At 37.5% G+C, this 26,434-nt stretch overlaps 1 protein-coding gene across 1 annotated transcript in view; it reads left to right on the top strand.

Annotated features, from left to right (window-relative positions):
- VPS41 (VPS41 subunit of HOPS complex) overlaps positions 1 to 26,434 on the top strand; it is a 221,749-nt gene that overhangs the window by 116,156 nt on the left and 79,159 nt on the right. The window contains 3 exon segments of the mRNA XM_028525988.2: positions 12,059 to 12,178; positions 13,309 to 13,455; positions 20,299 to 20,365. Of these exon segments, the coding sequence (XP_028381789.1) occupies positions 12,059 to 12,178; positions 13,309 to 13,455; positions 20,299 to 20,365 (334 nt within the window).

Raw genomic sequence — 26,434 nt, 5'->3', positions numbered from 1 at the left:
ATTCCTGCCAGGCAATGTGTTTATGCTTGAAATTCCCATAGACTAGGATTAAAAAAGCAAATGGAGAGTGTATTGTCTGGTCCTTTTCCGTCCTATATGAAACTGTATGTCCTACAAAATGTTACAAATCAAATCCTGCATATGCAGCAGATGTATTTGGAGAGTTTCGAAGACCAGTAATGGGAATGATTCCATAATTACTAGCTGATATTTAAGATTTTTATACTATATATGGGTTGGAAAATAAGATTCATTAGTAAAGAATAAAGTGGAGTGCAAAGGGAATGCAAAAATAAATGCTTCAAGGGCCAGGCAGGTAACATAGAGGAGAGAAGCAGGCTGGGTGCAAGACAATGAGGAGAAATGGGCACTTCAGCAACCCAGAGAGCCTTCTGCAGGCAGGCAGACACATTTCAAGTAAACACTTTCCAGGCCAAGTTGACATCCCTAAAATAAAGGAACTACAATTATCTAAACTGAATAGGGGAATTAACCTTAAAAGTAGTTTTCAACTTTTTGACAGGCTGTGCATAAATTATATCCTCTTGCATTGAGAAGTGGGATATAGACCAACATTTCTGGAATGGGACATGGGGTCAGTATAAGTGGCTTCTTTCTCGAAGCAAGGATATATATTATGGGAACAGTCACAGGGTTCTTTTCTTTAGATTTTTGAGATTAGGGCAGATTCCACTGGACATTATTAACTACAGATGGGCTAAGTACCTGGAGAGTTTTTGTAGCTTCTCCTAAAGCAGGGGTGTCAGGCTCATTTTCACCAGGGACCACATCAGCCTCATGGTTGCCTTCAAGGGGCCAAAGTAATTTCAGGACGATATAAATGACACTACTCCTTAACCATTGAGGAGTTGAAATTATGTTCAACCCTTTGAAGGCAACTGCAAGGCTGATGTGGCACCCAGTGAAAATGAGTTTGGCACCCTTGTCCTAAAGCAAACACATTGTATATTTGGACAATGAAGTAAAGATTAAGACTGGTAGGCCTAGGAAACCCTACTCAGTATTTGTTTTTTATTATGCCATGTGTGTTTAGCAAAGTATAAGATGTGGTCCTTTCCCCAAAGCATTTGCAGTCTGGGAGATGAAAGGTAAATACATGAATCTCAATAACCAAGATAGAATATGGTTCTCATTATCCCTCAATAGAACCAGCATGACCCTAAAAGATATACTGAACCGAGAATTTAGGGGGCAATTTTTTGACTTATAAAAGAATAATTCTAAATGATGATCTTCCTAATATATTTAAGGGCATTTATATACATATTATTGCTTATTTTCATCCACAAAATATGAAGATGAAGTGATTGAAGCTACTACTATTTGAAAAACATAAAATAACATGAATCATGTCTAAAATTGTAATGCAAATTAATTAACATCTGTCTCTTCTGCAGAAGTTAGTATATTAGCCTCCTACACTTTTTTGATCACCCCATCAGTTGCACATAATGTCGTGTGTCCTCTATACTGTAAAAAGGTTGTTAAGGGAGAAGCTTCTTTGTTCCTTTGATTCCACATCAGAGCAGAGTATACAAGATTTGTTGTAATAGAACTCTGGAAACTTAAGACTCAACTGTGAGATGGACTGAATTCAGAATTCTCTCCTTCCTTTTTTTCTTACCCTCTTCTAGAAGTTTTCTTTGGAGCTAGAGTAGGAGACAAAGGGAGGCCAGGGCCCAGCTGGCCTCAGGGTCCTCCCATAACCAAAAGCATACCAACCACAACTGAAAGGATCAGTTGGAGTGGGTTGGGATTTTGGTTGCTATTGCAAGACTTTATTAATAATTTTTCATAGTTAATGTTTTGTTTAAAAAATAGTTACAGTTTATGTGAATTAATTCTAATACATATTCAGTGAGCTTCACACATTCCTTCTTTCTCTAAGTACCAGTGAATTTTTTATTTGTTTTATTGTTTTGTTTCAACTATTCCCCTGAATTATTCTAATTGTAAAGTAAGAGAATGGATTTTTATTGCCACATTTATTAACATTATAAAAATAATTCATAAGTTTCATGAGAAATAATTATAAAACTGAAATAATATAAAAACCTATCACTTATTTCTAGAATTAATTGTGATTACTTTATAATATATTTTAGATTTTCATACATGGATACACATTCATGTTTTATTTAAAGGTCATCATATTTAGTACTAGTTTGCAATCTGCTTTTTTATTTAATATGCCTTAAACATCTTTTCATATTAATAAGTGTACATGTAAAAAGTCATTTAAAAATGGATGCATATGCTTCATATGTCTAGCTCTACCTACCATATTTTACTCAATTAATACACAGTTTTTAGTTCATTTCTGGTCATTATAAATAACTTTACATACATGTTTACTCTCTTGCCTGATCACTTCTTAACATGAATTTCTAGGCATGGACATAACTGGTTTCATTTTAAACTTTGAGTCCATAATCCCAAAGGATCCTCCAGGAAGATGGTGGGATTACTGCTCAGTAGTGTGAGGGTACCATTTCCTTCGTGTATGCGTGTACACACATAAACAATGCCTGACCTTGTCATGATTCACCTTTGTCAGTTCTTTTCTTTTTCCTTCATCTGCCAGTTCTTGGGCCATTGTTACAGCGTTTTGAGTGTTAATTTTATAAAATGTTTTGCTGTCTGGCAGAGTCAGTCCACACACAAATTGCTTTATTCAAAAACCACAATTAGATACCACTTCACACCTGTTAGAATGGCCATCATAAACAAATCATCAAACAACAAGTGTTGGAGAGGATGCCCGGTCAAAAGGCAGTGTTGGAGAAAAGGGAGCCCCAGGGCACTGTTGGTGGGAATACAGACTGGTATAGCCAATGTTGGGAAACAGTACGGAATTTCCTCAGAAAACTAAAAATGGAACTGCCTTTTGACTAGGCAATTCCACTGCTGGGATTATATCCTAAGAACTGTGAAACATCAATTCAAAAGAACCTATGCGTCCCAATGTTCATAGCAGCACAATTTACAATAGCCAAGTGCTGGAAGCAACCTAAGTGCCCATCAGTGAATGAATGAATCAATAAACTATGGTACGTTTACACAATGGAATACTATGCAGCAGAAAGAAGGAAAGGAGCTCTTACTCTTTGCAACAGCATGGATGGAACTGGAGAGCATTACACTAAGTGAATAAGCCAGGTGGAGAGGGACAAATACCGTATGATCTCACCTTTAAGTGGAACCTAATGAAAAGAATGAATAAGCAAGCAAAATATAACCAGAGACTTTGAAATTAAGAACAACCTGACAGTAACCAGAGGAGAGGTGGGAGGAGATAATGGGAAGAAAGAGGGGAAGGGTTTTCAGGAACAACTATATAGGACACATGGACAAAACCAAGGGGGCTTGGAAGCAGGGGAGGAATGTGAGGATGACTGAGTTGGAGTGGGAGTGGTGGGGGGGTAAGTGCAGACAACTCTAAATGAACAACAGTAAAATAATTTTTTAAAAAATTCCTGTTCTTACATATTTTCAAGTGAATTTATAGCATTTTAGAAGTTCTGCAAATGATTCCTTTGAGATTTTCTTTGGACTTACATTAAAATCATAGGTTAACTTAGTAAGACAAAGTCTTCAGTGAGAATTTTGAGTTGTTTTATTCAGAAATGTGATGTCTCTCTCCATTTGTTTAGTTCTCCTTTTACGTATCTCAATAAAATATTTTTGTTTTTGTCATGTAGCTAGTACATGCACATCTGTTTTTGTTCATTAACTTGTAGAGCTGTGGACTTTTTCTTGTTTATAATTTTGATTGCATCCCCTAAAGTTTAGATTTGTAGTATTTGTGTTCTCATTCCCAGAGTGCTCTGGATATAGTTTGATTTCCTCTTTCATCCAGTAATTGAGGTTACTTATTTTTTACTTAAGTTTTTTCTTTTTTGGTTTTGTTTTGTTTATCCTTTGTTACTAATTTCTTGGTTAATTTTATTGTCATCTGAGAACAAGAAGAATTATTTTTAAAGTTCTCTGTTTTATGACTGTCTCATAAAACATTTTCATTTTCTGTTTTCAGTATTCAGAGTTGAAGTTGCTGTGAATTTATTGTAGATTCTCTGAGAACTTGTTTGAATTTTTTTATTCTGGACAATGGTGGAGAAGGAAGTTTTTGTGTTTGCCTGAATTGGAACACAGTTGTCTGTTGGAAAAATGGCTACCAAAGAATATAAGCATTGATGCCACAGGGAAGTGCTGTATCTTTTAAAAGCCTGCTTTCTGCATTTACTAAGGCAGTTTGAAGTGTGTATAGGTACTGCCCACCTGTCATAACTGGGCAAAACTATTCTTGGTAGGTGTCTTCCTATTGCCAGTGTGCTTGCTTTCCTTTTCAAATGTGTTGCCAAGTGATGGTGGGAGTAGCTACTCAAGTGTCAGCTACCAGTGCTGACCAAAGCCTCTGTGACCCTGGGTGACATTTTCTCTATGACTCAGCTCACCTCCAGCCCTCTCTGCCCAACCCATTACTTCACAGGCAGGCTTTTTCTTTTTCTTTTTTTTTTTATTTCAAGAATATAAGATTTAATGGTGAGCCATTTATTAGCATGTACTGATCTAATATAGCTTCTTCTAATAACTGAAAGAAAAGTAGCTACAGTTGACACTGAACAATGCCAGGGTGAGGGAAACTTAACTACTAATAGCCTACCATTGACTGGAAGCCTTACTGTGACAGCCACTGTTCAGCAGTGACTGCGAATGCAAAAAGTCAATTAACACATATTTGTATGTTAAGTTTACTATGTACTATGTTCTTACCATAAAGTAAGCTAGAGAAAAGAAAATCTTAGAGATTATTAAGAAAATCATAAGGAAGAGAAAACTCATTTACAGTATCTATTGAAAAAAGTCAGTATGTAAGTGGACCTGCACGGTTCAAACCCATATTGTTCAAGCATCAACTGTATTTTGAAGTTAGATTTTATACATAATAAATATCAACCCTTGAAAATTAACATCTGGTCACAAGCATAGATTTTCACAGAATCTTCACTGTAGACAGTGGTAAAGAGCCAAGAATTCACAAGCGAAATCTGTTACCTAAATATAACTTAAAAATATCGCCATAGTTTTACCATAGGAAACTTTCCTTTGAGTGTGAAATCCATATATTTGTACATTGTATAAAAAGATGCTCATGCTCAGAGAAAGGTAACTAAATTTCTTTACCATAAGGGGTTCTTTATTCTAATATTAATCAAATTCAAGCTAACGATCTGGGGACAGCTAGGAAACCTTGATGCAGATATCAAGGCTGCTGCAGAGCAGTGGGTTTCAGCGTATTTCTTAGAATCTTCTACTCACCAGCCCTGGCTTAGATCCATCTATTTCTGGTGGTAATTACACCCTTCTTGTTGCATCTGCTTACATATTAGAATTTTTCATTGTTTTTGTTTGCTAAATTACTCAGTAAAATAAAACTGTACAAAGCACCAACTAGACAAGCAGTTCTTAACCCAACTTGCACATTGTAAACACTAGGGAAGATTTTTATAAAACTTATGTCTGTATTCCATCAGAGTATCTATCAGAATATCCAGTATCATCAAAAGCTGCCAGGTGATTCAAATATGCATCCAGGATCGCAAACTAGGCAGTGGGGTAATGAGTGAGCCTGTCTAGATGATGTAGGAATGGTAGAGCATAGTCAAATCATCCATTCATTATGTTATATTATCTAGAATATAATCAATTTAGAAAGGGTGGAGGCTTGCCAATGAATTCCAGTGACCCTCAGGAGTCTCAAATTCAAATCTTAGAGGAGCTGGAGATGAAATTAAAAGGGAAATTTAATTAAAAAATTGGGAACCCTCACTATGGCAAACAGGAACGAGTTCAAATTCCATCTAAAGTGGGTGGCTGTGACTCAGTTCTGGTTAATGATTAACACAAAGAATGTAAACCAGTGCTGCTGCATATTTTAATTTTTCAAGAAAAATCAGGTGTGTGTATGTATATAATCTGATTTTTCAAAATAATTTATGAAGTTGGAAAGCAAAATAATGATGCCAGCTGAGTAGAGTAGGGACTTTTGCTATACACAACCCAAGGCCCAATTCTAAGTGTTGGAGCTATAGGACCAAGGAGTATACCTGGTGGTGGCTGCAGAAGCTGAGCTTGCTGCCTGAGTCATCAGTTCTATACATACAAGGATCAAAAACAAACTAATTAGCCACTAAACATGTGACATGTAACACAAGTAAACATTCTTCCACACTTTAATTTATCCCTTAAAAATTTTATCTCATACTACCATTAAAAAATAAAATGAGTACTTATATAAAAATCACATTAGAGTCATTTTGAGAGATATGAGAGCATACAATTCTGTTCTAAAAATGGACACATCAGTGGAACAGACATAATACGAGGAGTGTCCTTTTAGACTTGCCCAAGGATGGTAATGCTAATGTGAAAGGAGAAGATGGTTACCTCCTTGTATGTTCTTTAGTACTTATTTTATACTGATGTGTACATTAAAAACACAAAGTATCTGTGGATTGGTTAGACATTGAGTGACAGTGAGTATTGCCTTGATGTTCCATTATTGGGCATCTGTAGGCCCTGCATGTATTTACATATTATAGAACATGTACAGATGATTTCTGGAAAAGCAATTTGAAATACGCACATCAGAGTTTCTCGAGCACATACTTTTTGGTCCAACATTTACACCTTTAGCAATGCATAACTATAGAAATACACAAGTACACAAAAATTAACATGTGTGAGAATGTTTGCCAAGAAGTTTAGTGTCTCCTACCTTCCATCTCTTGAAATCCTGGGAGCCACCTCCATACACTCAAGACATCATCCAGATAAAAGCAGAAGATATTTAGAACTGGGTAACAAAGAATTACTGGAAAAAATAAGCTTCAAGGAAACCATTTTAATTAGTTTTTCAAATTGTAAGTCACAATCCATGGGTTGGTCACAACATCAATCTAGGAGATTGCCACCGGATTTTTTTTTTTAATTTAAAAGAACAGAATAAAATAGAGAAGACAGCACTCAAGTAAATTAAATATACTAAGGGGAAATGTTGTGTTTTGTAAATACATTTTTTCCATTTCATACATACACGCACAGGCATCTGTATACCCATTGTGATGTAAGTTGTGTTTCTCACTCTGAGTCATAACAAAAAAATTGAGAAACAATAAACATTTTTCTGACTAATGTTAAACCAGAATGCTGTTTTTTTTGTCCACTGATAGCAGGTGGCAGCTTTTTTGGAAAACCCACTCATTTATACATGCATGTAAATATATGTTGTTTGTAGGGCCATGAAGAAGTCCAAAAGTATACACATTGCACAGGGAATATGGAAATTATTATAAAAAGGGAGAACTTTCATTTTTATATTTTCATTACTTTATGTACTCTATATATGATATCCTTATAGGCTTGTATTGCATATTTTTCTCCTTCCTCATTTTAGTTTTTCAATTACTTTTGACATACATTATTATATTAGTTTCAGCTATATACCCCAATAATTATACATTACATAACTTACAAAGTAATTATCCCAGTAAATCCAGTACCCATCTGACAACATGTATAGTTTGAATATTACTGACTATATTCCCTATGCTGTACTTTACATCCCTATGAGTATTCTGTAACAACAAATTTGTCCTTCTTATCCCTTCATCTTTTTCACCCATCCCCCCAATCTTCCACCCATCTGGCAGCCATCAAATGTTCTCTGTATCTATGAGTCTGTTTCTGTTCTACTTGTTTGTTTATTTTGTTTTCCAGATTCAGTTGTTGATAGATATGTGTGAGTTGCCATTTCATTGTGCATATTTTTGATATGTTTTTTATTCCTTTTAAAGAAGACTAACATTTCATATAATATTGGTTTGGTGGTAATGAACTCCTTTAGCTTTTTCTTATCTGGGAAGCTCTTTTTCTGTCCTTCATTTCTAAATGATAGCTTTGTTGGATAGATTAATCTTGATTATAGGTGCTTCCTTTTCATCACTTTGATTATTTCTTACCAATCCCTTTCAGCCTGGAATGTTTTTGTTGAGAAATTAGCTGACAGTCTTATGGGAACTCCCTTTTAGGTAACTAACTGCTCTTCTCTTGCTGCTTTTAAGTTTCTTTCTTTGTCTTTAACCTTTTGCATTTTAGTTATTTGTGTTGGTGTGTGGGCCTCTTTGGGTTCGTCTTGATTGGATCTCTCTGTGCTTCCTGGACACATATGTCTATTTTCTTCACCAAGTTAGGAAATTTTCTGTCACTACTTTTTTCAAATAGGTTTTCAATTTCTTGATTTCTCTCTTTTCATTTCAGCACCTCTACAACCAAATGTTGGCATGCTTGAAATTGTCCCAGAATCCTTACTCTATCCTCATTTTTTTTTTGGTTTCTTTTTTCTTCTTGCTGTTGTGATTGGGTATTTTTACTCCCTTATATTCCAAATTATTGATTTGATTCTTTGCTTCGTCTACTCTACTGTTGATTCCTTATAAATTATTCTTCATTTCAATTAGTGTCTCTCATTTCTGATTGGTCCTTTTTTATGCTGTTAAGGTCCTGAGTTCCTTGAGCATCCTTATAACCAGTATTTTGAACTCTGCATTTAGTAGATTGCTTATCTCCATTTTGTTTAGTTCTTTTTCTGGCATTTTGTTCTTTCTTTCATTTATGCCATGTTTTTTTTTGTCTTCTCATTTTGGCAGCCTCCCTGTGTTTGTTTCCATTTGTTAGGCAGAGCTTCTATGTCTCCCAGGCTTGGTAGGGTGGCCTAATGTAGTAGGTGTTCTATAGTGTGTAGTGGCTCTCCAGTGACCAGACTCTCTGATCACTCCAGGTGGGCATTCCAGTTGCCCCCCCTCATGTGGGCATGGGCTTTGTATACCCTCCTCTTATAGTTGAGCCTTGAATGCTGTTGCCACATCAATAAGAAGGGTTTATCCCCAGGCTGATCCACTGCAAGGATTGATTTTGACCGCCAACTATGGAACTCTGACCACTGTGGATGATCAGCTGTGCAGCTGCTGACTCCATGGAGCAGAACTCACTCTAGTGGAGCTCTGGTGCCCACTGAGTCCACCCCTTGAGTATATCTTTGTGGAGGTGGTTGGGTGGTGATTCTTTGACATGGTCTGAGGCTGTTGATTGGGTACACTGACTCTGAAATCTCCTAGGAGGTTCGGGCCAAGGTCAGCTGCCACCTGTGTTCTGCCCAGGGCCACTGGGCATAAACTGCAAATGTATCTGCAGGTGGCTGCTACTTGTGCTGGGCTTAGAGGTGCCCAGGTGAGGCCAGGCTGTGAACCCAGGCCAGCTGCTATGAGTGCCCAGGGCTGGAGCCATTTAGTAAGTGGTATGGGGCGTGCTGCTTGTTTGAGAGGTTTTAGGAAAATATGTGAAGCATGAGCCAAGATAGGCCATTAGTATGGAAAAGCCACTGGAAATAGCTTAGGAGGGCCTGAAAGTTGGGTAGGGCAGCTCAGAGAATCACCTTGGAGGACACTGTGAGCCAGGTTGCTGAAGACTCAGATATGGTGCCCACCTGCTGCCTCTGTGCAAGGAAGGCTCATCAAAGGAACCTTGGACTCTGCCAGCACTTCTCTTTGGGAGAAAGCTGTTTCCCTTCTTCCCTAGCTCTCATCCTTGTGCCAGACAATTAAGTTTCTTCCAATATGTCTCTGGTGCCTTTCAAGCTGCAACCCCAGTGCTGCAGCTCAGATGGGAATGAGTCCTACTAAGTCTGTGTCCTTTAAGAGGAACTGCCTGGGACTTCTGAAGCCTTCAGTCTCCCTCAGCCACACTACCCACGGGTTTTTACAGCCAGAGGTTGTGGGGACTTCTCTTCCTGGCACTGGAACCCTGGGCTGGAGGGCCTGGTGTAGGCATGGGACCCTCGCTTCTCAGGGGGGACCTCTGCTACTGAAATATCTTTCCCAATTTTTATCTGCCACACATGAGTGTGGGATCAGCTTGTTCTGTCTCCAATCCTTGTACCAGTCTCAGTGTGGCCTCTGCTTTAATTCCCTAGTTGTAGGATTTCCATTCACCCAGATTTCAGGCATTCTGAATGATGGTGGTTCTATGGTTTAGTTGTAATTTTGATGTGGTTGTGGGAAGTGAGTACTACTTTTACTACACCATCATCTTGCCCAGAAGAGGCAGGATTTTTCTTGTAGTGAGTTGAGTCATGCCTTCACTGGGGTCTTATTTCTATCATTTCATAGAATTTTTAATTTAAAATTTGGGGCATATTTAACTTTTCTAACCCAGGTGCAATTTGTTCCCTTTTAATACTGCATCATTCATTTCTAGGTAGGAGTTGATGGGGGACAGGAACTTGATGCTGAGTTCCAGCACACTTTCATCCTGGCCATCCCACCACAGTTCCTTCCAGCAGGTGGCGATGGAGCACTCCCTGAGCCCAGCCCTCAGTCACCCCCACCCAATCCAGATGACAGATGGAAGATAAACATTTCAATCTTATCATTTCCTCATGTTTAATATAATTAATTTTAGCTCCCCATCTTTAGTGGAATGTGTAGCAGGAGCTATATTCTCAGATTTTCTCTTCCTTCCCTGAATTTCAAACCTATCCTAGTACAAAATACTGAACATATTCAGGGACCTCCTTGGCTCTTAGGGAGAGGCTGAATCACAGACAGAGAGCAGGCCTAAGGAAGTAGGGAGACATGGTGGTGGAGAAATTTCTTAGTTAGGACCTGAGGTAGGAGAGGACAAGAAGGGGGTTTAGAAGGTCCTGTGAGAGGATGTCCTATATCTATCTAATGGAAAGACAGGAGTACATGTGTTAGTAAAAGCCCTGCTTCCAGTCTCCATAGTGGACTGTGTGAGGCCTCCTTTCTTTTCCAAGGATAATAGAGAACTTCAGACACTTGTGGCACTTAAAAGTGGCCATACTCTACTTATTTGTAAAGATGGACACTAATTTAGTTTTAGGTTTTTTTTTCTTTATTGTGCACTTTCTGACTATATGACTAAGTATTGGGAAAGATATATAAAAAATATAAGTAAAATATGAATTTTACTCTCTTCCCATACCTATTGTCTCCCTTCTTTGGGGGTAGGAAGGGACACGGAATACACTAAGTAAACTGAAACTGACTCTGATAATAGGAACTTTAAAAATTCTGTTAGGAATTGAACAATAATAAAGTAATTTAAAAAAACTCTGTTAGGGAATCTGTCATCAGTATTTGCTTTTAAATGGTAAACGTTTCAGGATTACATGTGTGAAGTTATATGTATATAAATGATATACATTTATACATATATATATTATATATTATATATGTATAAATGTCTTTTCTTAAAATATTTAAATTGGATATATTAAGAAAAATATTTTATTGTATCCTTAATGCACGAATTATTAGAACTACAGTCTTAGAGGTTTTGATCAGTTATATTTGATAGTAAAACTTACCCAGCAGATTTTTTTATTATAGATTCTTCCCTTTAAATAAAGACCCTAGCTACTCTGAACTTTTAAAAGAAATTTAATACTGAAGCAAATTTATTTCTCTTACGACTTGAATTACTACTCAAATGTCATTGTTATAAGTTACTTTTCTTGGGTTAAATGAAAAACCAACTGCTTCTAACTATTGTGGTTTAATCTGCAATTAATATGTTACTTTAGGGAAAGATTATGAGGCTTTGATTTCCCAGTTTACAAAATAAATAAATTCTTGGGCAATTGTTTGAAGAACATTTTGTGATACAAGTCTTTTAACTGACTGTTGTACATTATTCTCCATTAATTTTGGTATTTTGGTGCCACCTTGTGGCTTGACTTTGTAGTAACTTCCACACTCACATTTTAAACAGTATCCTGGGCTGAATAAAATAGTGGAAATTCTTTCCAAAATACAAATTATGTAGTACTATCAGTCTGCATTAAAATTGTTGGGAATGACTTGTTTGTCATTTGGTCAATGGCCAAGCAAAAATAGTGAGAAAAGTATCTAAGACATTTTTCTTCATTTCTGAAATTCAGTTTTATATTTGTCCCTAGTTGCTGCTGTTTGAACGATCTTGGATGAGCAGGTGGAAGTCTTCTATTCTGCATGAAGGGGAAGGGAACATAAGGAATGTGAAGTGGAGAGGCCATCTGATTGCTTGGGCCAATAATATGGTAAAAAGCATGTCTCCTTCTTCCTAATGCTTCTGCAGAGCCAAAGGAGGGGCCAGACTGAGAGGGAGGTAACAAAGGGAGAAGATGCCACTTGCTGCAGTGGTCATTTCTAAAAGATACAAATGGCAATTCATATCATACCCGGAAGGTTAAAGAAATTAGATTGCTCTTGGCTGTCATAATAGAGTAACTCCCAACATATTCTGTACTCTATTTTAGAGGAAGAAACCTGAGGTATGGAGAATAGCCAAGAAAATAAAAAAGCATCTTAATAATTGAAAGGCTGCATTGGGAATGTGGTCTTGAAAATACCATCTGCTTATTAGCCAAGGGCAAGTAACAGTGAATATGAAACAAGTGCAGAATATTGCCAATTCTATTTTCACTCCCAGTATAATCACAAGCAAAATATGTGCCTGCCTTTTAAAAAGTAGATCATGGTTTTTGGTGCCAGACTTAAAGTTTACTCAATGTGAATTAGAGCTGATAGTTTAAAAATTGTCTTTTTGACAGCTGGCATATCCTTTGAAATTTCAAGGTATATAACTTAGTAGATTAGTTCTATTCTTTTCTCCTGGAATCTACTTTGCTATTCAGGACTTTTCTTACTGTTTTCCTTGGTCAAGTAAAGGTAAACAAACTAGTGGTCCCTTGGTTTATTTTTAGTTAGCAGCTTGCTTGATGTTTCCATTTGAGCACTTTAAATGTCAGGTGTAGTTTTTTTTTTTTAGTAGTGGATTTTCAATTTCAAAGTGTTTCTAAACAGCAAATTTCATTTTGTAGCGAGTGGAATGATACATTAGAAATGTTACTTGTCTTTCATTTTAGAAATGCAGTTGTTGACATTCTATACATTTCACATTTGTGTTGTATTTGAGCCACTGATGGCATCTACGAATAAAATTGCTTTTGTCCAGAAAGAAATATTGAGGTTTTCTTTTGTTTGGGGTTCTCACAGGTTTCTGTGGAGTAGGAGCATTTCCTTTGCATGGCTCCCAGCAGTACTCAATAAACACTGTCAATATTTTGTAGTGCTAGTTATCAGTGGTGTGTAGCAGTGGCTGTTAATAAATTTTTCTGTACTTTTCTTCTCCCAAGAAGAGGCTGCTTAATGCTATTTTATTTTCCAGGGTGTGAAGATTTTCGACATTACCTCAAAGCAAAGAATCACCAATGTGCCCCGGGATGATATAAGTCTTCGCCCAGATATGTATCCCTGCAGCCTCTGCTGGAAGGACAGTGTGACACTGATTATCGGCTGGGGGACATCTGTCAAGGTGGTTTTGCTTGGCTTATAATAAGTTCATGTTGTTACAGATCCATTGAGGATGGTCCAAAGGAATACAAGTTCTTGAATGACTCCTTGCAACCAGAATATTTTTACCATGAGTATTATTGCAACCAGAGTATTTTTGCCATGTGATAATCATTTAATACTCAGTCCTTTCCTAAGCATAAGTTTTAAGACAGTCTTTCTTTCCCACGTTGTAGAAAACAAACTGAACTTTTCTATGTTCACAAGATGCTACTTTTTTAAAAGTCTTTTAAAATTTCCTATAGACCATTTGGTTTTGCCTAGTTATAGAACATGGTGTTAGTTTTGTGGGTTCATCAGGTTTTCCTTTCTCTATTCTTTCCATTTCCCTTAGCTCTTTCATTAGAGTTAATGGCAGAGAAAGGATAAAACTAAATCATCCTGCTTGCTTGGTAATAATATAAAGGAGTAGAGGCCCAGACTTTTTGTCAGTAAGACTTAGGACTATTTTGTGGCATATAACTATCCCCTTTATGTGCCCAAGTAAATGAAATTTAGTTATTCTACAAAAGAGGCCCAAAGCTTACTCACATTTATTTCATGGATAACAGTGCTTGTTTTGTATTAGATACTTCAGAGCCAAAAGTTGTTTGTTTCCCAAAAGCTATATAGCTTAACCTAAACAAAATAAAATAAAAACTAGCTGAGGTAAAAATGATATGAGAAAGTATACCAGCAGTAGTCCAATGGAAGAGCTCTGGCTTTAGAGTCAGACAGATCAGGCATCAGTTACAAGGTCTCCATTCACTTCCTGTGTGATCCTTTCTGAGACTAAATCTCCTCATCCACAAAATGGGAGTACTAGTTATTCTCACATCCTAAATTTTGTGAAGGATTAAATGAGGTAATGCAAATAAAGAGCTTAGCATAGAATCTGACCTATTGCGTCTAATAAATATTAGTTGTCATTGTTATATCATAAAATTCTAGCAAAGTCATTAAAGAGACATGGCTTTTAAAAATTTACTCTTCTCTGGAAAATGGAAGCATAAAAATAATTAATGTCATGCTTCTTATTACCAAAACAAAAGCATAATTTACCTGAGGTTATGTACCTCCTGTCTCTCACATTGGTAGGATTCAAGTTCTCTTTCTTAATTTAACATGCGCTAATTGTTTTCCTGTGTTAAATGAACACAGCCTGATTCATATTAATGATAATGGGAAGGAAGTTATGTCCAGAGCCTAGGATAAAAAAAAAATGATTCTCCAGTTTCCCTAACCTGTGTGTGTCATTACTCACTAAAAACAAAACAAAAAACAAAAAAAACCACCTTACATTGTTGATAGTTTTAAAGTTCTTTAAATGGACCAGGTGGCTTTTTTGTTTGTTTGTTTGCTTTAAAGTTGCTTTTTCTTTTGGTGAAAAACAAGGAAAATTAGCCTGTAGGGACACATAAGTAGTTTGCTGATTTCTATAAGAAATGCTTTCTCTATGAGGATGCATAGAGCAGCCCCCAAGAGAGCAAGCGCTAATTCCTGCAACCTGGAAACATTTCTTTAAATGGTAGAATATTATCGCAAAAGATGTGATTAATTAAGGGTCTTGAGATGGGGACATTATCCTGCATCAACTGGGTGGGCCCTAAATGCAGTCACACCTGTTCTTAAAGCAGGAGTGCTATCACCAAAGGAAGGAAGACAGTGTAACTATGGAGGCAGAGATTGGAGTGACTCACCCAAGGAGTGCTAGCAGCCCCAGAAGCTGGAGGAAGCAAGGATTCTAGGTGCTTTTCTAGAGCCTCTGGAGGGCATGCAACTCTACCAATACCTAGATTTTTAGCCCAGTGAAACTGATCTGACTTCTTGCCTACAGAACTATGAAAGAGGTGATTTCTCTTATTTTAAACTACCAAGTTTGTGATAATTTGTTACAGCAGCCATGGGAAACTAATGCACTTTGTACCTGAATTACAATCCAAGTCATGATTTTTCTTGTCAAATATTTCAGTTTGTTGGGGATTCCTCTTCTTCAGAATCAATTAGGAATATATATTGAGTACTTCTTGGTGGAGAATCTTTCTGCCTGCTGTGGAGGGAAGATAAGATAGGACATAATCTTTTTCTCTCAGACAGAGCAATCTTTTTTTTAAGACTTTATTTATTCATTTTTAGAGAGAGGGGAAGGGAGGGAGAGAGACAACCATCAGTGTGTGGTTGCCTCTCATGTGCCCTCTACTGGGGACCTGGCCTGCAACCCAGGCATATGTCCTTGTTATAGAATAGGACGGGATGGGGGTGGTGAATGATATACTATTACCAAAAGGACTCCCCCTTTCCTCCTTTTGCTCCAGGGATCCCCCTCCCTGTACTAGGTTTGACTTGCCTGCTGCCAGGGGAAAGACTGTCTCTCAATGCCAGAGATTGGTGAAAAGGAAAGAAATTATTTATTTAAAAAGTTATATAGACTTAGAGTAATGACTTAATGTCTTTATTAAAATATTAAAGTCCTTTAGAATATCCACAGACACACACTTCCTTCTCCCTCTGCCCAGTCCAGGGTACCATACCCAGGGTACCTGTGGCTCAGGTTCTGGCACCATCCATTGTGTCACCACTGTGACCTTCAGTTAATCCAAAACCATGTGGCACCTTTTCATGGCCCACCAGCAAGAGTCCTTTGACCCCTTTTCTTCCCGGCAAAGTCTCTCCTGCTTTCTAAGCCACATGGCAAAAGGAAACACCCCAAAACCATGTGGTTCCAATGTTACTCCCAAGTCATGGGTCCCAACCAGGCATGGCTGCCATGCCTGGGTTTAAATCCCAGCACCAGTCTTCCTCTGCAGCCTAATTTCTGACTCCTCCCACAATTAGCTACACCTGCCAACATTCCCATATTTGTCCAGCTTTACCAGGCTGCCATGGTAAGTCTGGGTAGGCATGGCTCCACGGTGTGGAGCCAGTCATCTCCAAGCTCTCACACAGGCACTGTAACCAGGTTGAGTTGCCTCCCAGTTACATCTTGGGTGGAAGTTACTTCCATCCCCCAGCTCAAAGCATGGCCACAGCTATTTAACATATCCATGAAACCAGTTAAAATTTATAGATATGTTAAATGACCATGCCAGAGATTAGCTGCAAAACTGTTGCTGCAAAACAGCTCTCAATGGCCCTGCTCCATGTGTCCCATCCCCCAGCTCAGACTTGTAAGGGTGAGGACATCCTATTTATTTTTTTCTAACATTTCCTGGACACCCTGAGTTCTGGACCCCATTACAAATCCCTATTTGAACCACCCTCCTCCCCCTTGGCTGCACCCTGTTACACCCTGACTGGGAATCAACCAGTGACCCTATGGTTCGCAGGCTGGTTCTCAGTCCACTAAGCCACACCACTCAGGGCAGAGAGAGCAATCTTATTGGGGAGAAATAACCACCACAGTGTAGAAAAGTATAAAATTGGAGCTAACCATTTCACTCATGCAGTCATTCATTCATTCATGTGCATGGACAGTGTTCTGGTGTGGCAGATACCTAAATAAATAAATAAACAAATGGGTGAATTCCCTCTCTGGGCAAATTTATATTCATTCTAGTGCATAGAAATGGATAAATAAGTCAACATTCCATGTTGGTAGTGAAAATCAGGGGCAGTAGTTAAACAGGAAAGTAGGGAAAGGGATGGAGATGGGTACCATTTAATTTATGGTGGTTCAGGGAAGGCATCTCTCTTAACTCATGTGTCATCCTGGCACAGACCTGGAAGGAGGAAGCCCTGCAGCTGCAGCTGTCAGGGAGGGGTTCAGCAGAGGGAGCAGCCTTAAGGGCAGATTCATGGAGGCAAGAGTTTGATTGGTGTTTCTTTCTGGAACTGGAGGAAACCACCATCACCAGAGTAGGTAGAGCAGGTCAGAGGAGAGGGATACAAGGTGACAGTAGAGACTGATGCATGTGGGTTTTGTGGTGGAGCAGATCATGTGGGGGCTCAGAGGGGGTTGGGAAGCCAGCAGAGGGTTTGAGAGGAGGAATTAGTTAAATGATCCAACTTGGATTTTTAAATGCTCATTCTGGTTGCCTTGTGGAGCTAAACAGCAAAGGTGCAGGGAAAAGAGGAGACTGGTTAGGAGGCTACTCAAGTCACCTCAGAGTAATGTGGTGTCTTGGATGAGCTGGTGGAGCAGGAAAGGGATGACTGGATTCTGAATATACATTGAGAGTAGACCTCACAGTATTTGTTCATGGTTAGATATGGCATGTAAGAAAAAGAAGTTAATGGTGTCTTTGTTTTACCTGAGGAACTAGAAAATGAAGCTGCCTTTTACTGAAATAGGAAGACTTTTAATGAAGAATGCTTAGAGGGGAAAAGTCAGGAGTTGTTTTTGTATGTTTCTACTTGAGATGCCTACTAAACTTGTAAGTGGAGAACTGGAGGAGCGAGTTGGATGAAGCAAATTAGTGTCTGTGGGCGAGAAACTACCAGTCAAGGTAAAAAGGACTCTTGAAATCATTGATATGCTCTTATGCAGGACATGAGCTTCAGGAAGCACTTTGCTATTCACACACCTGAACCAGCTGCCACTCATCTGTAAGACAGGTGCTGGGATAAGAGCTCAGACCACAGAACTGCGGAGGGTAGAATGGAGCCATGACCTTGCTGCCAGTGGTACCATGTGTCCTTGTCTTCGGAGAAGTTGTAGCATGGCCCTGGAGACAGTTTAGCCTGGCATTAGCTCACTTCTTCTAGGAAGCCTTTCTCCCCAGCCTGTAGATGCCCTGCTCTACACTTCTGCACTTCCCCATTACACTTGAGGAAAATACCTTGTTTAAGTGTGTGTCTCTGCCACTGTTCCATAATCTTCCTGAGAAGAGCTATGTCTGTTTTATAAAGCCCTTAATTGAGGAATGGTGTCCAGAGTTGCTCAGAAGTGCTAGTTAATATTACACATACACACAGGGGTGGGCAAAAGTAGGTCTGCAGTTGCCTTGTGACATCCTTTGAGTTAATAAAACTATTGTAATAAGAATAACCTGCATGTCCTTTTCCATACAAACAACTGATATATATATATGTATATATATACACACATACACAGAAACATACATTCATTCATTATATTATTATATTTCAAACCCTTTGAAACATTATCCTTGTGTACTTTTATTAGTAAAACGGTTATTCATTTGGCATTGTGGACAGAAGAGTGAATAACAAAAGTCTATCAAAAGGAGGAGGAAATTGTGAATACTGGGGAAGTAGACAGGAAATTGTCTGAGATGGACAGGAGACAAATGAAAAAAAAAAAAACAGTCAAGAGAGAAAATAGCTGGTCACTTCTAAGTAAATGTGTATACTTCCACAGGCATGTGTTCAAGTCCTGTGTTAGACAAAGTGAGGGCTCTCACATAGTCACTGTACTGCTGGACAGCAGTTTGGATGTGTATGTAAGCAAACCAAAGAAAACCTTGTACATACCCATTGATCTATCAGTTTTACTTGTAAGAGTTTGTCCAAAGGAATCAAAAGTCCAAAAGTTTTCAAGTCCAACCATGTTGCTTGTACTATTGCTTGCATTATAGATAGAAACAAAAACTGTCTAAAATTGGACTGATTGAGTAAATTATAGTATACTCATGTAATGAAATGTTGCTATAAAGACATTAAAGAACTGTGGAAGAATATTTAAATAATGTATTATTATTTGTAGTAAGTTGTTAGGTTTATAAAATATCTTTTTTAAAAAAAGGTTAATGGCGTTCACCTTGTGAAGGAACAATGATAGTATTTGTTTTTTCCTTTTGGGTTTTCTATATTTTAGAATTTTCTATATTGTGGCTATAGTTAGGGTAGCAGCTATAAAAGAACATAATAAATGCTATCTAAAGAAAAAGGAAAAAACCTGATCCCTTACAAAAGTGGGTATAATCAGTATTTAACTTTAGATTGTTTTTACCTCCATGGCTAAACTTAAAATTTTGTTGTCTTATTTACCTTAGAAAATATGACAAAGAAAATAGAAAATATCTATAGTCTTACAATCCTAAAACAACCATATGTTGTGTGTTGTATTTGTGATAGATAAATACACAGATATATACCTAAACTGTATACATATAATTTAAAATGGGGGTTGGCAGACTTTCTAGCATTAAATACTTTAGATTTTATGGACTACATTCTGTTTCTGCTGAGTATTTCCCACCCTCCCTCCCTTCCTTCTTCCCTCTGGCCCTCCCTTTTTCCTTCCTTCCTTCCAAGCCCTTAGAAGTATAAAAACTATTCTTAGCTTGCAGACCTAAAAAAAAAACAGGCCTGGGCCAGGGCCAAGCTGTAGTTTACCAACCCCTGATTTAAAACTATGTAGTACATTGATTTTAATACACTCAAAAGAAAAAGTGTGTGTGCCACTTGTGCAAAGTACTATTTAGCAATAGTAAAATAAATTACTAATATGTAATTAGGAACACAAGACCTAATATGAATGTTGCCCAGATTAGCTGTTGGGCGTTTTGGATATGTATTTCTGCCAGAGCTTTATTTGTGTGATAACAGAAGTAGCCCATAAGTAGAGTTGCAGAGAATGGATCATTGGAAACATGTTAAAACTATTTTATAGTTTGCTTTCTTTCTTTGCCTTTGAATAAGACTTTATCAAATAACAATGTTGAAGAATATAAGTAACAATAGCTATTGTTACTTATGTATGCTATTGAAATTAATTTTTGTCATTTAAGTCAGTAGGTAGATTATATGCATTCCATCTTCAATGTTACATGGCTGATTTAATGAAAGTATCATACATGGAAAGAAATGTTTATGAAGAGTTATTCATCAAATGAACGAAATAACCTATGAATTTATTTTCTAGATATGCTCAGTGAAGGAACGGCATGCCAGTGAAATGAGGGACTTGCCAAGTCGATATGTTGAAATAGGTATGCCTTCCATAAGTATAAATCATCAAAAGAGAATCCATTTTTTTGTGGGGAAACCTAAGGCTGTGTTCTTTAGGCCTTATCACTTGGGAACTTGATGAAATAGGTCAAGAAGCTTTTAAGTTTTTAAATTTCCTATAGAGACCCTTTTTCTAACTATATGTCTAATTTTTTACACAATAATTTTGTAGTTAGCATTGACTATTGGTTTGGGTTTTTGTTCTGTTTACCACCTGGATTTTGGACAGATTCTACATGCCTCAATATTCTTATCTATAAATATAAAAAAGAATAGAAAAGGATACCCATCTCATGTGCCATTGTAAGAATTCCAAAAGTTAATACATGCACCGTTCATAACACAACACTGACATCTGGCTCTGTCACCATGTATCTCTCTGAGTATTAATTTTCATCATTACTGTTCTGCTCCAAACTGCCATAATCTTTTTTTTCTGGATCACTGTAGCAGCCTCCTAACTGGTTTATCTCTTTTCCTTGTGAATTACTGTAATCTCGTCTCCCTAGTGTAGTCTAGATACAAATCAGATCATGTCACCACTCATGAGCCTCTTCCTGTTGTTCTTAGGGTAAAAAGGAGACTCTTGAACATAACCATAGGGATCTGTGTCAGCCCTCACGCATCAGCCAAGCTTCTCCTTAGTCTCTGCTGCAGCCATACTGGTCTTTTACGTTTCCCTGGTCCTTTTTCTCCTCTGTCTAGCATGCTCTTCATGCCTCTTTACTTCATTGGCCCATAATCATCCCCAGTCACACCTCAGCTCAAGTATTGCTTTCCTGGGAAAGCCCTCTGGACCTCCCTAACTAGGTCCCATCCTCCCATTATGGGCATGTAGAAGACTCCTCTGTGTTGCACTTGTTTCAGTTGCAGTGATTGTATGATTATTTATTACATTTCTGTCTCTTCCACAAAACTATAGCCTCCCTCAGAGTACGCATTTGGTCTGTTTTTGCTCAGTGTTTGTATCTTAGGAACCTGGTACAATGCCTGGCACATAGTAGGTACTAAATAATATTGTGTTGAATGAATCAGTGACTCTGAGAAAGAACTGTTCAGAAGTATGCCAAGGATGACATACCATTTACTTCTACAACTGAGTTTTATAATGTAATGCAAAAGTTACATTCAGATAGAAAGGATGAAAACTGACTGACTTTTGTCAATTAAACAGGTATAATAAAAGCTATTTTTATATTATTTAGAACTGAGAGCAATAGGTAACAGTTGCATGGCAAGAAAAGTTTTGCTGTCTTACAAGTCAGCTGAAAATTTTATTTACCCATTTGGATGATGAATAGGGAATATAAATTTGATGGGTAATTATAATGAAGTGAAGCCAAGATAATCATTTGCACATTACCATATTTCTAAAACCAAGAAAGACGTATCTTACCCACATGGCTAATATGGTTATAGCATTTAAATCTAGGATATTTTGTACTTGAAGTCAGATGGTGGTAGGGTTTTAATAACTTTTTGCCTTAGAAGGATAAATAAATACATAAATACATAGTTCATATTGCTCAGCATATGGACAGAATAGGATGGCAGAATGTAATGGTACTGAAAAAAAAACAAGAATAAAATAATAAGAAGACTGATAACACTAAGATAAAGATAATTATTTTATTATCTCTGTCATCTTTCCTGCTGTCCTCTTGCCTACCAGAAACAAACAAACAAACAAAAGGAGGTTAGAGTGTGGGGGAATTGAGCAAAAAGGAAAAAACACTCATGGACATGAACAGCAGTGTGGTGATTACTGTGGGGAGGGAAGTATAAGGGGACTTAAATGTATGGAATAAAAATACAATAAAGATTAAATTTTAAAAAAAGCTTTGAACATTTCAATACATAGTGTCTTCAGAGATAAGTGTTAAAATATTTTAAATACAGATGTTTTTTAAAAAGGCAAGAACTCAGGGAACTTTTTTTTTCTGTTTTGTTCTGTTTGTTCATTTTGTGGGCATAAAAGTGTAGTTGATAGCTCATTAGTTGATGTTTATTGCTCATGTAGTAGATACGGGGTGTTGTGCTGCACACTTTCCCTGCATTAGTTCACTTCACTCTCACAGCAGCCCTTTGAAGGGCAGGCAGTGTGCTTCTCATTCTATAGATGGAAAAATGGAGCTTCGGGGACATAAACTAACTTGACCAATGTCTTACTGTTATAGTGTTAAAAGGGTAGAATCTTCTTGATAAGGTTACTTCACCTCCATTGTGAGAATTAGACGTGACATAAATAACGTCTGTCACACAGTGCTCGGCAGACAGTAGGTGCTCACTGAATCATGGTGGTTATTATCACCATGCAAACTTCCATCCCAGCTTTGTGACTGCCAATAGCTGGCCCAGTAGTGGCCCTGGAACCCTGGTATCATGCTATTAGAGTGTAGTTCATCTGTACTACAATTTATGTGAAATACACTGTGTTTGTACCAACAATATCACATTACTGACATTTTACTACTATGGTTAGTGGTTAAGTACCATTTTTTCCCCTCTTCAGAACAAACCTTTAATAATATAAACCATTTCCACAGCAGGAGGCAGAGTGTTTTAGATCAGAGTCCTTGAGTAGGATAAGGTAAAGAGAAATATTAGGAGGTCTGGATTATAATTTGCTTTAGCCCTGAATAGTATGATCTACTGTTCTTCAGGAAATGAGGTGAAAACAACATTGAGATTAAAGAAGCATCTGTGGCTATACATTTCTTAGAAGTCAGATATTTATAACTCTTCCTTGTAAGTCAGAATCTCAAAAACAACACAAAAATTACTCATGGGATATTAATTTATTTTTGTAAATGAAAAATAATAATGATGATAGATTACTATTTAGTCACCAACTCATGAAGGTATTCTCTATACTTAAGGGCTTTTTTTATGTCACTTCTTTTTTTCAGATTACATTGACAAAAGCAGGTTGCAGTCCATACCTGCCCTACATTTTAACTTGGATCTCCTGTGTTCTCATAGGACTCTCTAATCCTTTGGCACTTTTCACCAAAGTTTTTCATGGTCCTTATAGAATTGTAGTTGGAAATGAAGCCAATATTTTTGGAAATGAAGCCAATATTTATATGTCATTTTCTGGGTGTTTGCTTTCAGGGGCTGATGACATGATGACTTACATGCAGAGAATTAATTTTTTACTTTCTAATCTTGTTTTATGTAGAAATTTGTTTCAAAAAATAATAATAGAGAAAAACTATGTGGGAATCTGTATAAAATGACAAAGAATCCAAGAAGAAAAAGGGAGGGAACAAGATGGGACATCTTTTTCATTTTAATTAAGTGGTGTCAGTGACTGTGACTCTTAGAATTTAGCATATCATTGTATCTTCAGCCTCTTGGTTAGGAACACAATGACCTGGAAACAGAAGCTGTATCTGTGGTGGAGGAGAACTGTAAGATAAATGTCTTTCTTTTTTTTTTTAAGATTTTATTTATTTATTTTTAGAGAGGGAAGGGAGGGGGAGAGAGAGAGAGAGAGAGAGAGAAACATCAATGTGCAGTTGCTGGGGGCTGTGGCCTGCAACCCAGGCATGTGTTCTGACTGGAAATAGAACCTGCGATAGTTTGGTTCACAGCCCAAACTCTATCCACTGAACTATGCCAGCCAGGGCGATAAATGTCTTTCTTAGGTCTAAGTGTGTCTCTCCATCCACCTGTTTCTGTTCTGACCCTGACATGCAGGTTCCAGCAGTGGCACAGTTCTCATGTGCATGATGTGGTCCATCTGGTAGTCTGTTTCATCAAGAGTCAGGACAGCTCTGGTATCATTCAAGGTGTTTTGCTTAAGGATCTAGCTATGTGTGGTTTTCTGTTCTGCTCTAATTCACTTTGACTGTCTATAGTCTGTTAATTTTCCTGTTCTGGATTGAATTTTTTTCCTCAACATTTTGTTATGAAATATTTAAAACATACAAAAAGGTGAAAAATTTTACAGTGAGCACCCATATACTCACTTCCTAGATTCTGCAGTTAAGATTTTACTACACTTGCTTCATTTATTTAGTTTTATTGAACTTAATTGGGGTGAACATTGGTTCACAAAACGATACAGGTGTCTTGTTACAACTCACTAAAACATTACTTGTACACTGCATCATGTGCCTACTGCCTCAAAGCAATGTCCCTTTTCATCCCCTTTACCCGCCTTTGCCCACCTCCATCTATTTCCCCCTCCCTTTCCCTCTGGCTATCGCCACACTGTTGTCTGTGTCTATGCGTTATGTATATATGCTTTTTATTATGCCATTTCTCTATCCATTCCTCCTCAGAGTAAGTACTCTTTCCCTCTCAGTGCTAGAGACTCAAATGTTTATTGTTGTTAGAGAATTAATATTTTTTTCAGTAAATAGTACTAGTAAAAAAATGCTGAAGTACCTGAAGTAACAAATATATTTTATCCCTTTTATAAGAACAAACTACCAGGCAAATGCTAATACATTACAATTTCATTTAATCTTCAAATGATCTCAATAGGGGAAGCAGCTCTTATCCCATTTTATGGTGAAGAAACTGGAGGTTTACAAGAGTTAAGCAACCTGCTCAAGATTACATTTATAAGCAAGAAGGCACCATTTGAACTCAGATACACCTAGTTTCTCATCTCTTGCTCATAATCTCTGTGCCATACGTTCTTCCCATGTATTCCCTCTACTGCTCTCTGGACCTTGTTGGCAGCCAGAGAAACTCATGAGAAGGACAGAGGCGTGCTCTGGGCATTTAAATAAAAAGCGTAGGGAAGAAATTCTGTAGAATCCAAGAGGATCCCTTTTAATATATCAGTGATGTCTGCTTACCTCTTCTTCATACAGCCAATGAAACAGAAAGTGCAGTAGATTTGTTCTTTATTTGGTTTCAGAAGGACTTATGTCAAAAGTGAGAAATATATTTCTTGTTGTTTTATCCTGGGATTGACAGCCCTTCATTGTTTTTCCTTCAGATTGTTAGGGACTAAAACAATAGTTGCCCGGCTGGCTATCAAATTTGTTTCTAAGGAAAGGAATCCCAAATCCAGGACTGTGATGTGATTCTTTTCAACTTTTTGATAACGAAGGAAGAGCTCTTGTTTGCTATTGTTAGTGTTTGATAAATGTAGTTGATGAATCAAAGTAGTTTGGGGATTTTATTGGTCTCTGAAATTATTTATTTACTTTTAAATTTTATTTATTGTGGTAAGAACACTTAACATGTAATCTACCCTCTTAACGAATTGTTGAGTATACAATATGGTATTGTTAACACAGGTGCAAGCAGCTCTCTTGAGTTTAATGTGACTGACACTTATGTCCATTGATTAGCAACTCCCCAGGTTTTCCTCTACCAGCCTTGAAACCACCATTCCATGCTTTGATTCTATGAATGTCACTGTTTTTTAAATACCTCATATAAGGGAATCAGGCAGTATTTGTCTTTCTGTGACTGGTTTATTTCACTCAGCATAATCTTGTCAAAGTTTATTTCTATATTGTGGCATGCTGCTGAATTTTTTAAGCGGCTGCATAATGTTCATTGTATGTGTATGCCACATTTTCTTTAGTCATTCCTCTGTGGATGGACATTTAGGTTGTTCCCACACCTTGGCTACTATGAATGGTGCTGCAAGGACACATAGGAATGCTAATACCTCTTTAAGATCCAGATTTCAGTTTTTGATATGTGTCCAGATTGTATAGGTAGTTCTATTTCAATTTCTGTGGAACTTCCATACTCCTTTCATTGCAGCCACATCATTTTTGCATTTCTACCAATAGTGTTCCGGATTTCCAACTTCTTCATATCCCCACCAACACTCGATGTCTTTTGTTTTCTTTTTTTTTATAACCTACTTAAAGTATAACTCTGGTTTGAGCCTTTTGACCCAGCAGATCATAAATCATTTACCTTTTCTGTTGTTTTAAGCAGTATGTTGTAGGCTACTCACTGAATTCACTCTTTTCTCAGTGCTGCTTCAGGAGTGCTGAAGTTAGTAAAGGAGATAATCACATCAGCTTAACTTTGTCATTTAACACAGAAGTGTGCTGAATGTTGATTAG

The sequence above is a fragment of the Phyllostomus discolor genome, chromosome 10 (genome assembly GCF_004126475.2).
Source record: "Phyllostomus discolor isolate MPI-MPIP mPhyDis1 chromosome 10, mPhyDis1.pri.v3, whole genome shotgun sequence".
NCBI classification, from domain to species: domain Eukaryota; kingdom Metazoa; phylum Chordata; class Mammalia; order Chiroptera; family Phyllostomidae; genus Phyllostomus; species Phyllostomus discolor.
Note: the sequence above shows the minus strand (reverse complement) of the source record. Positions and strands in the feature narration are given on the sequence as shown.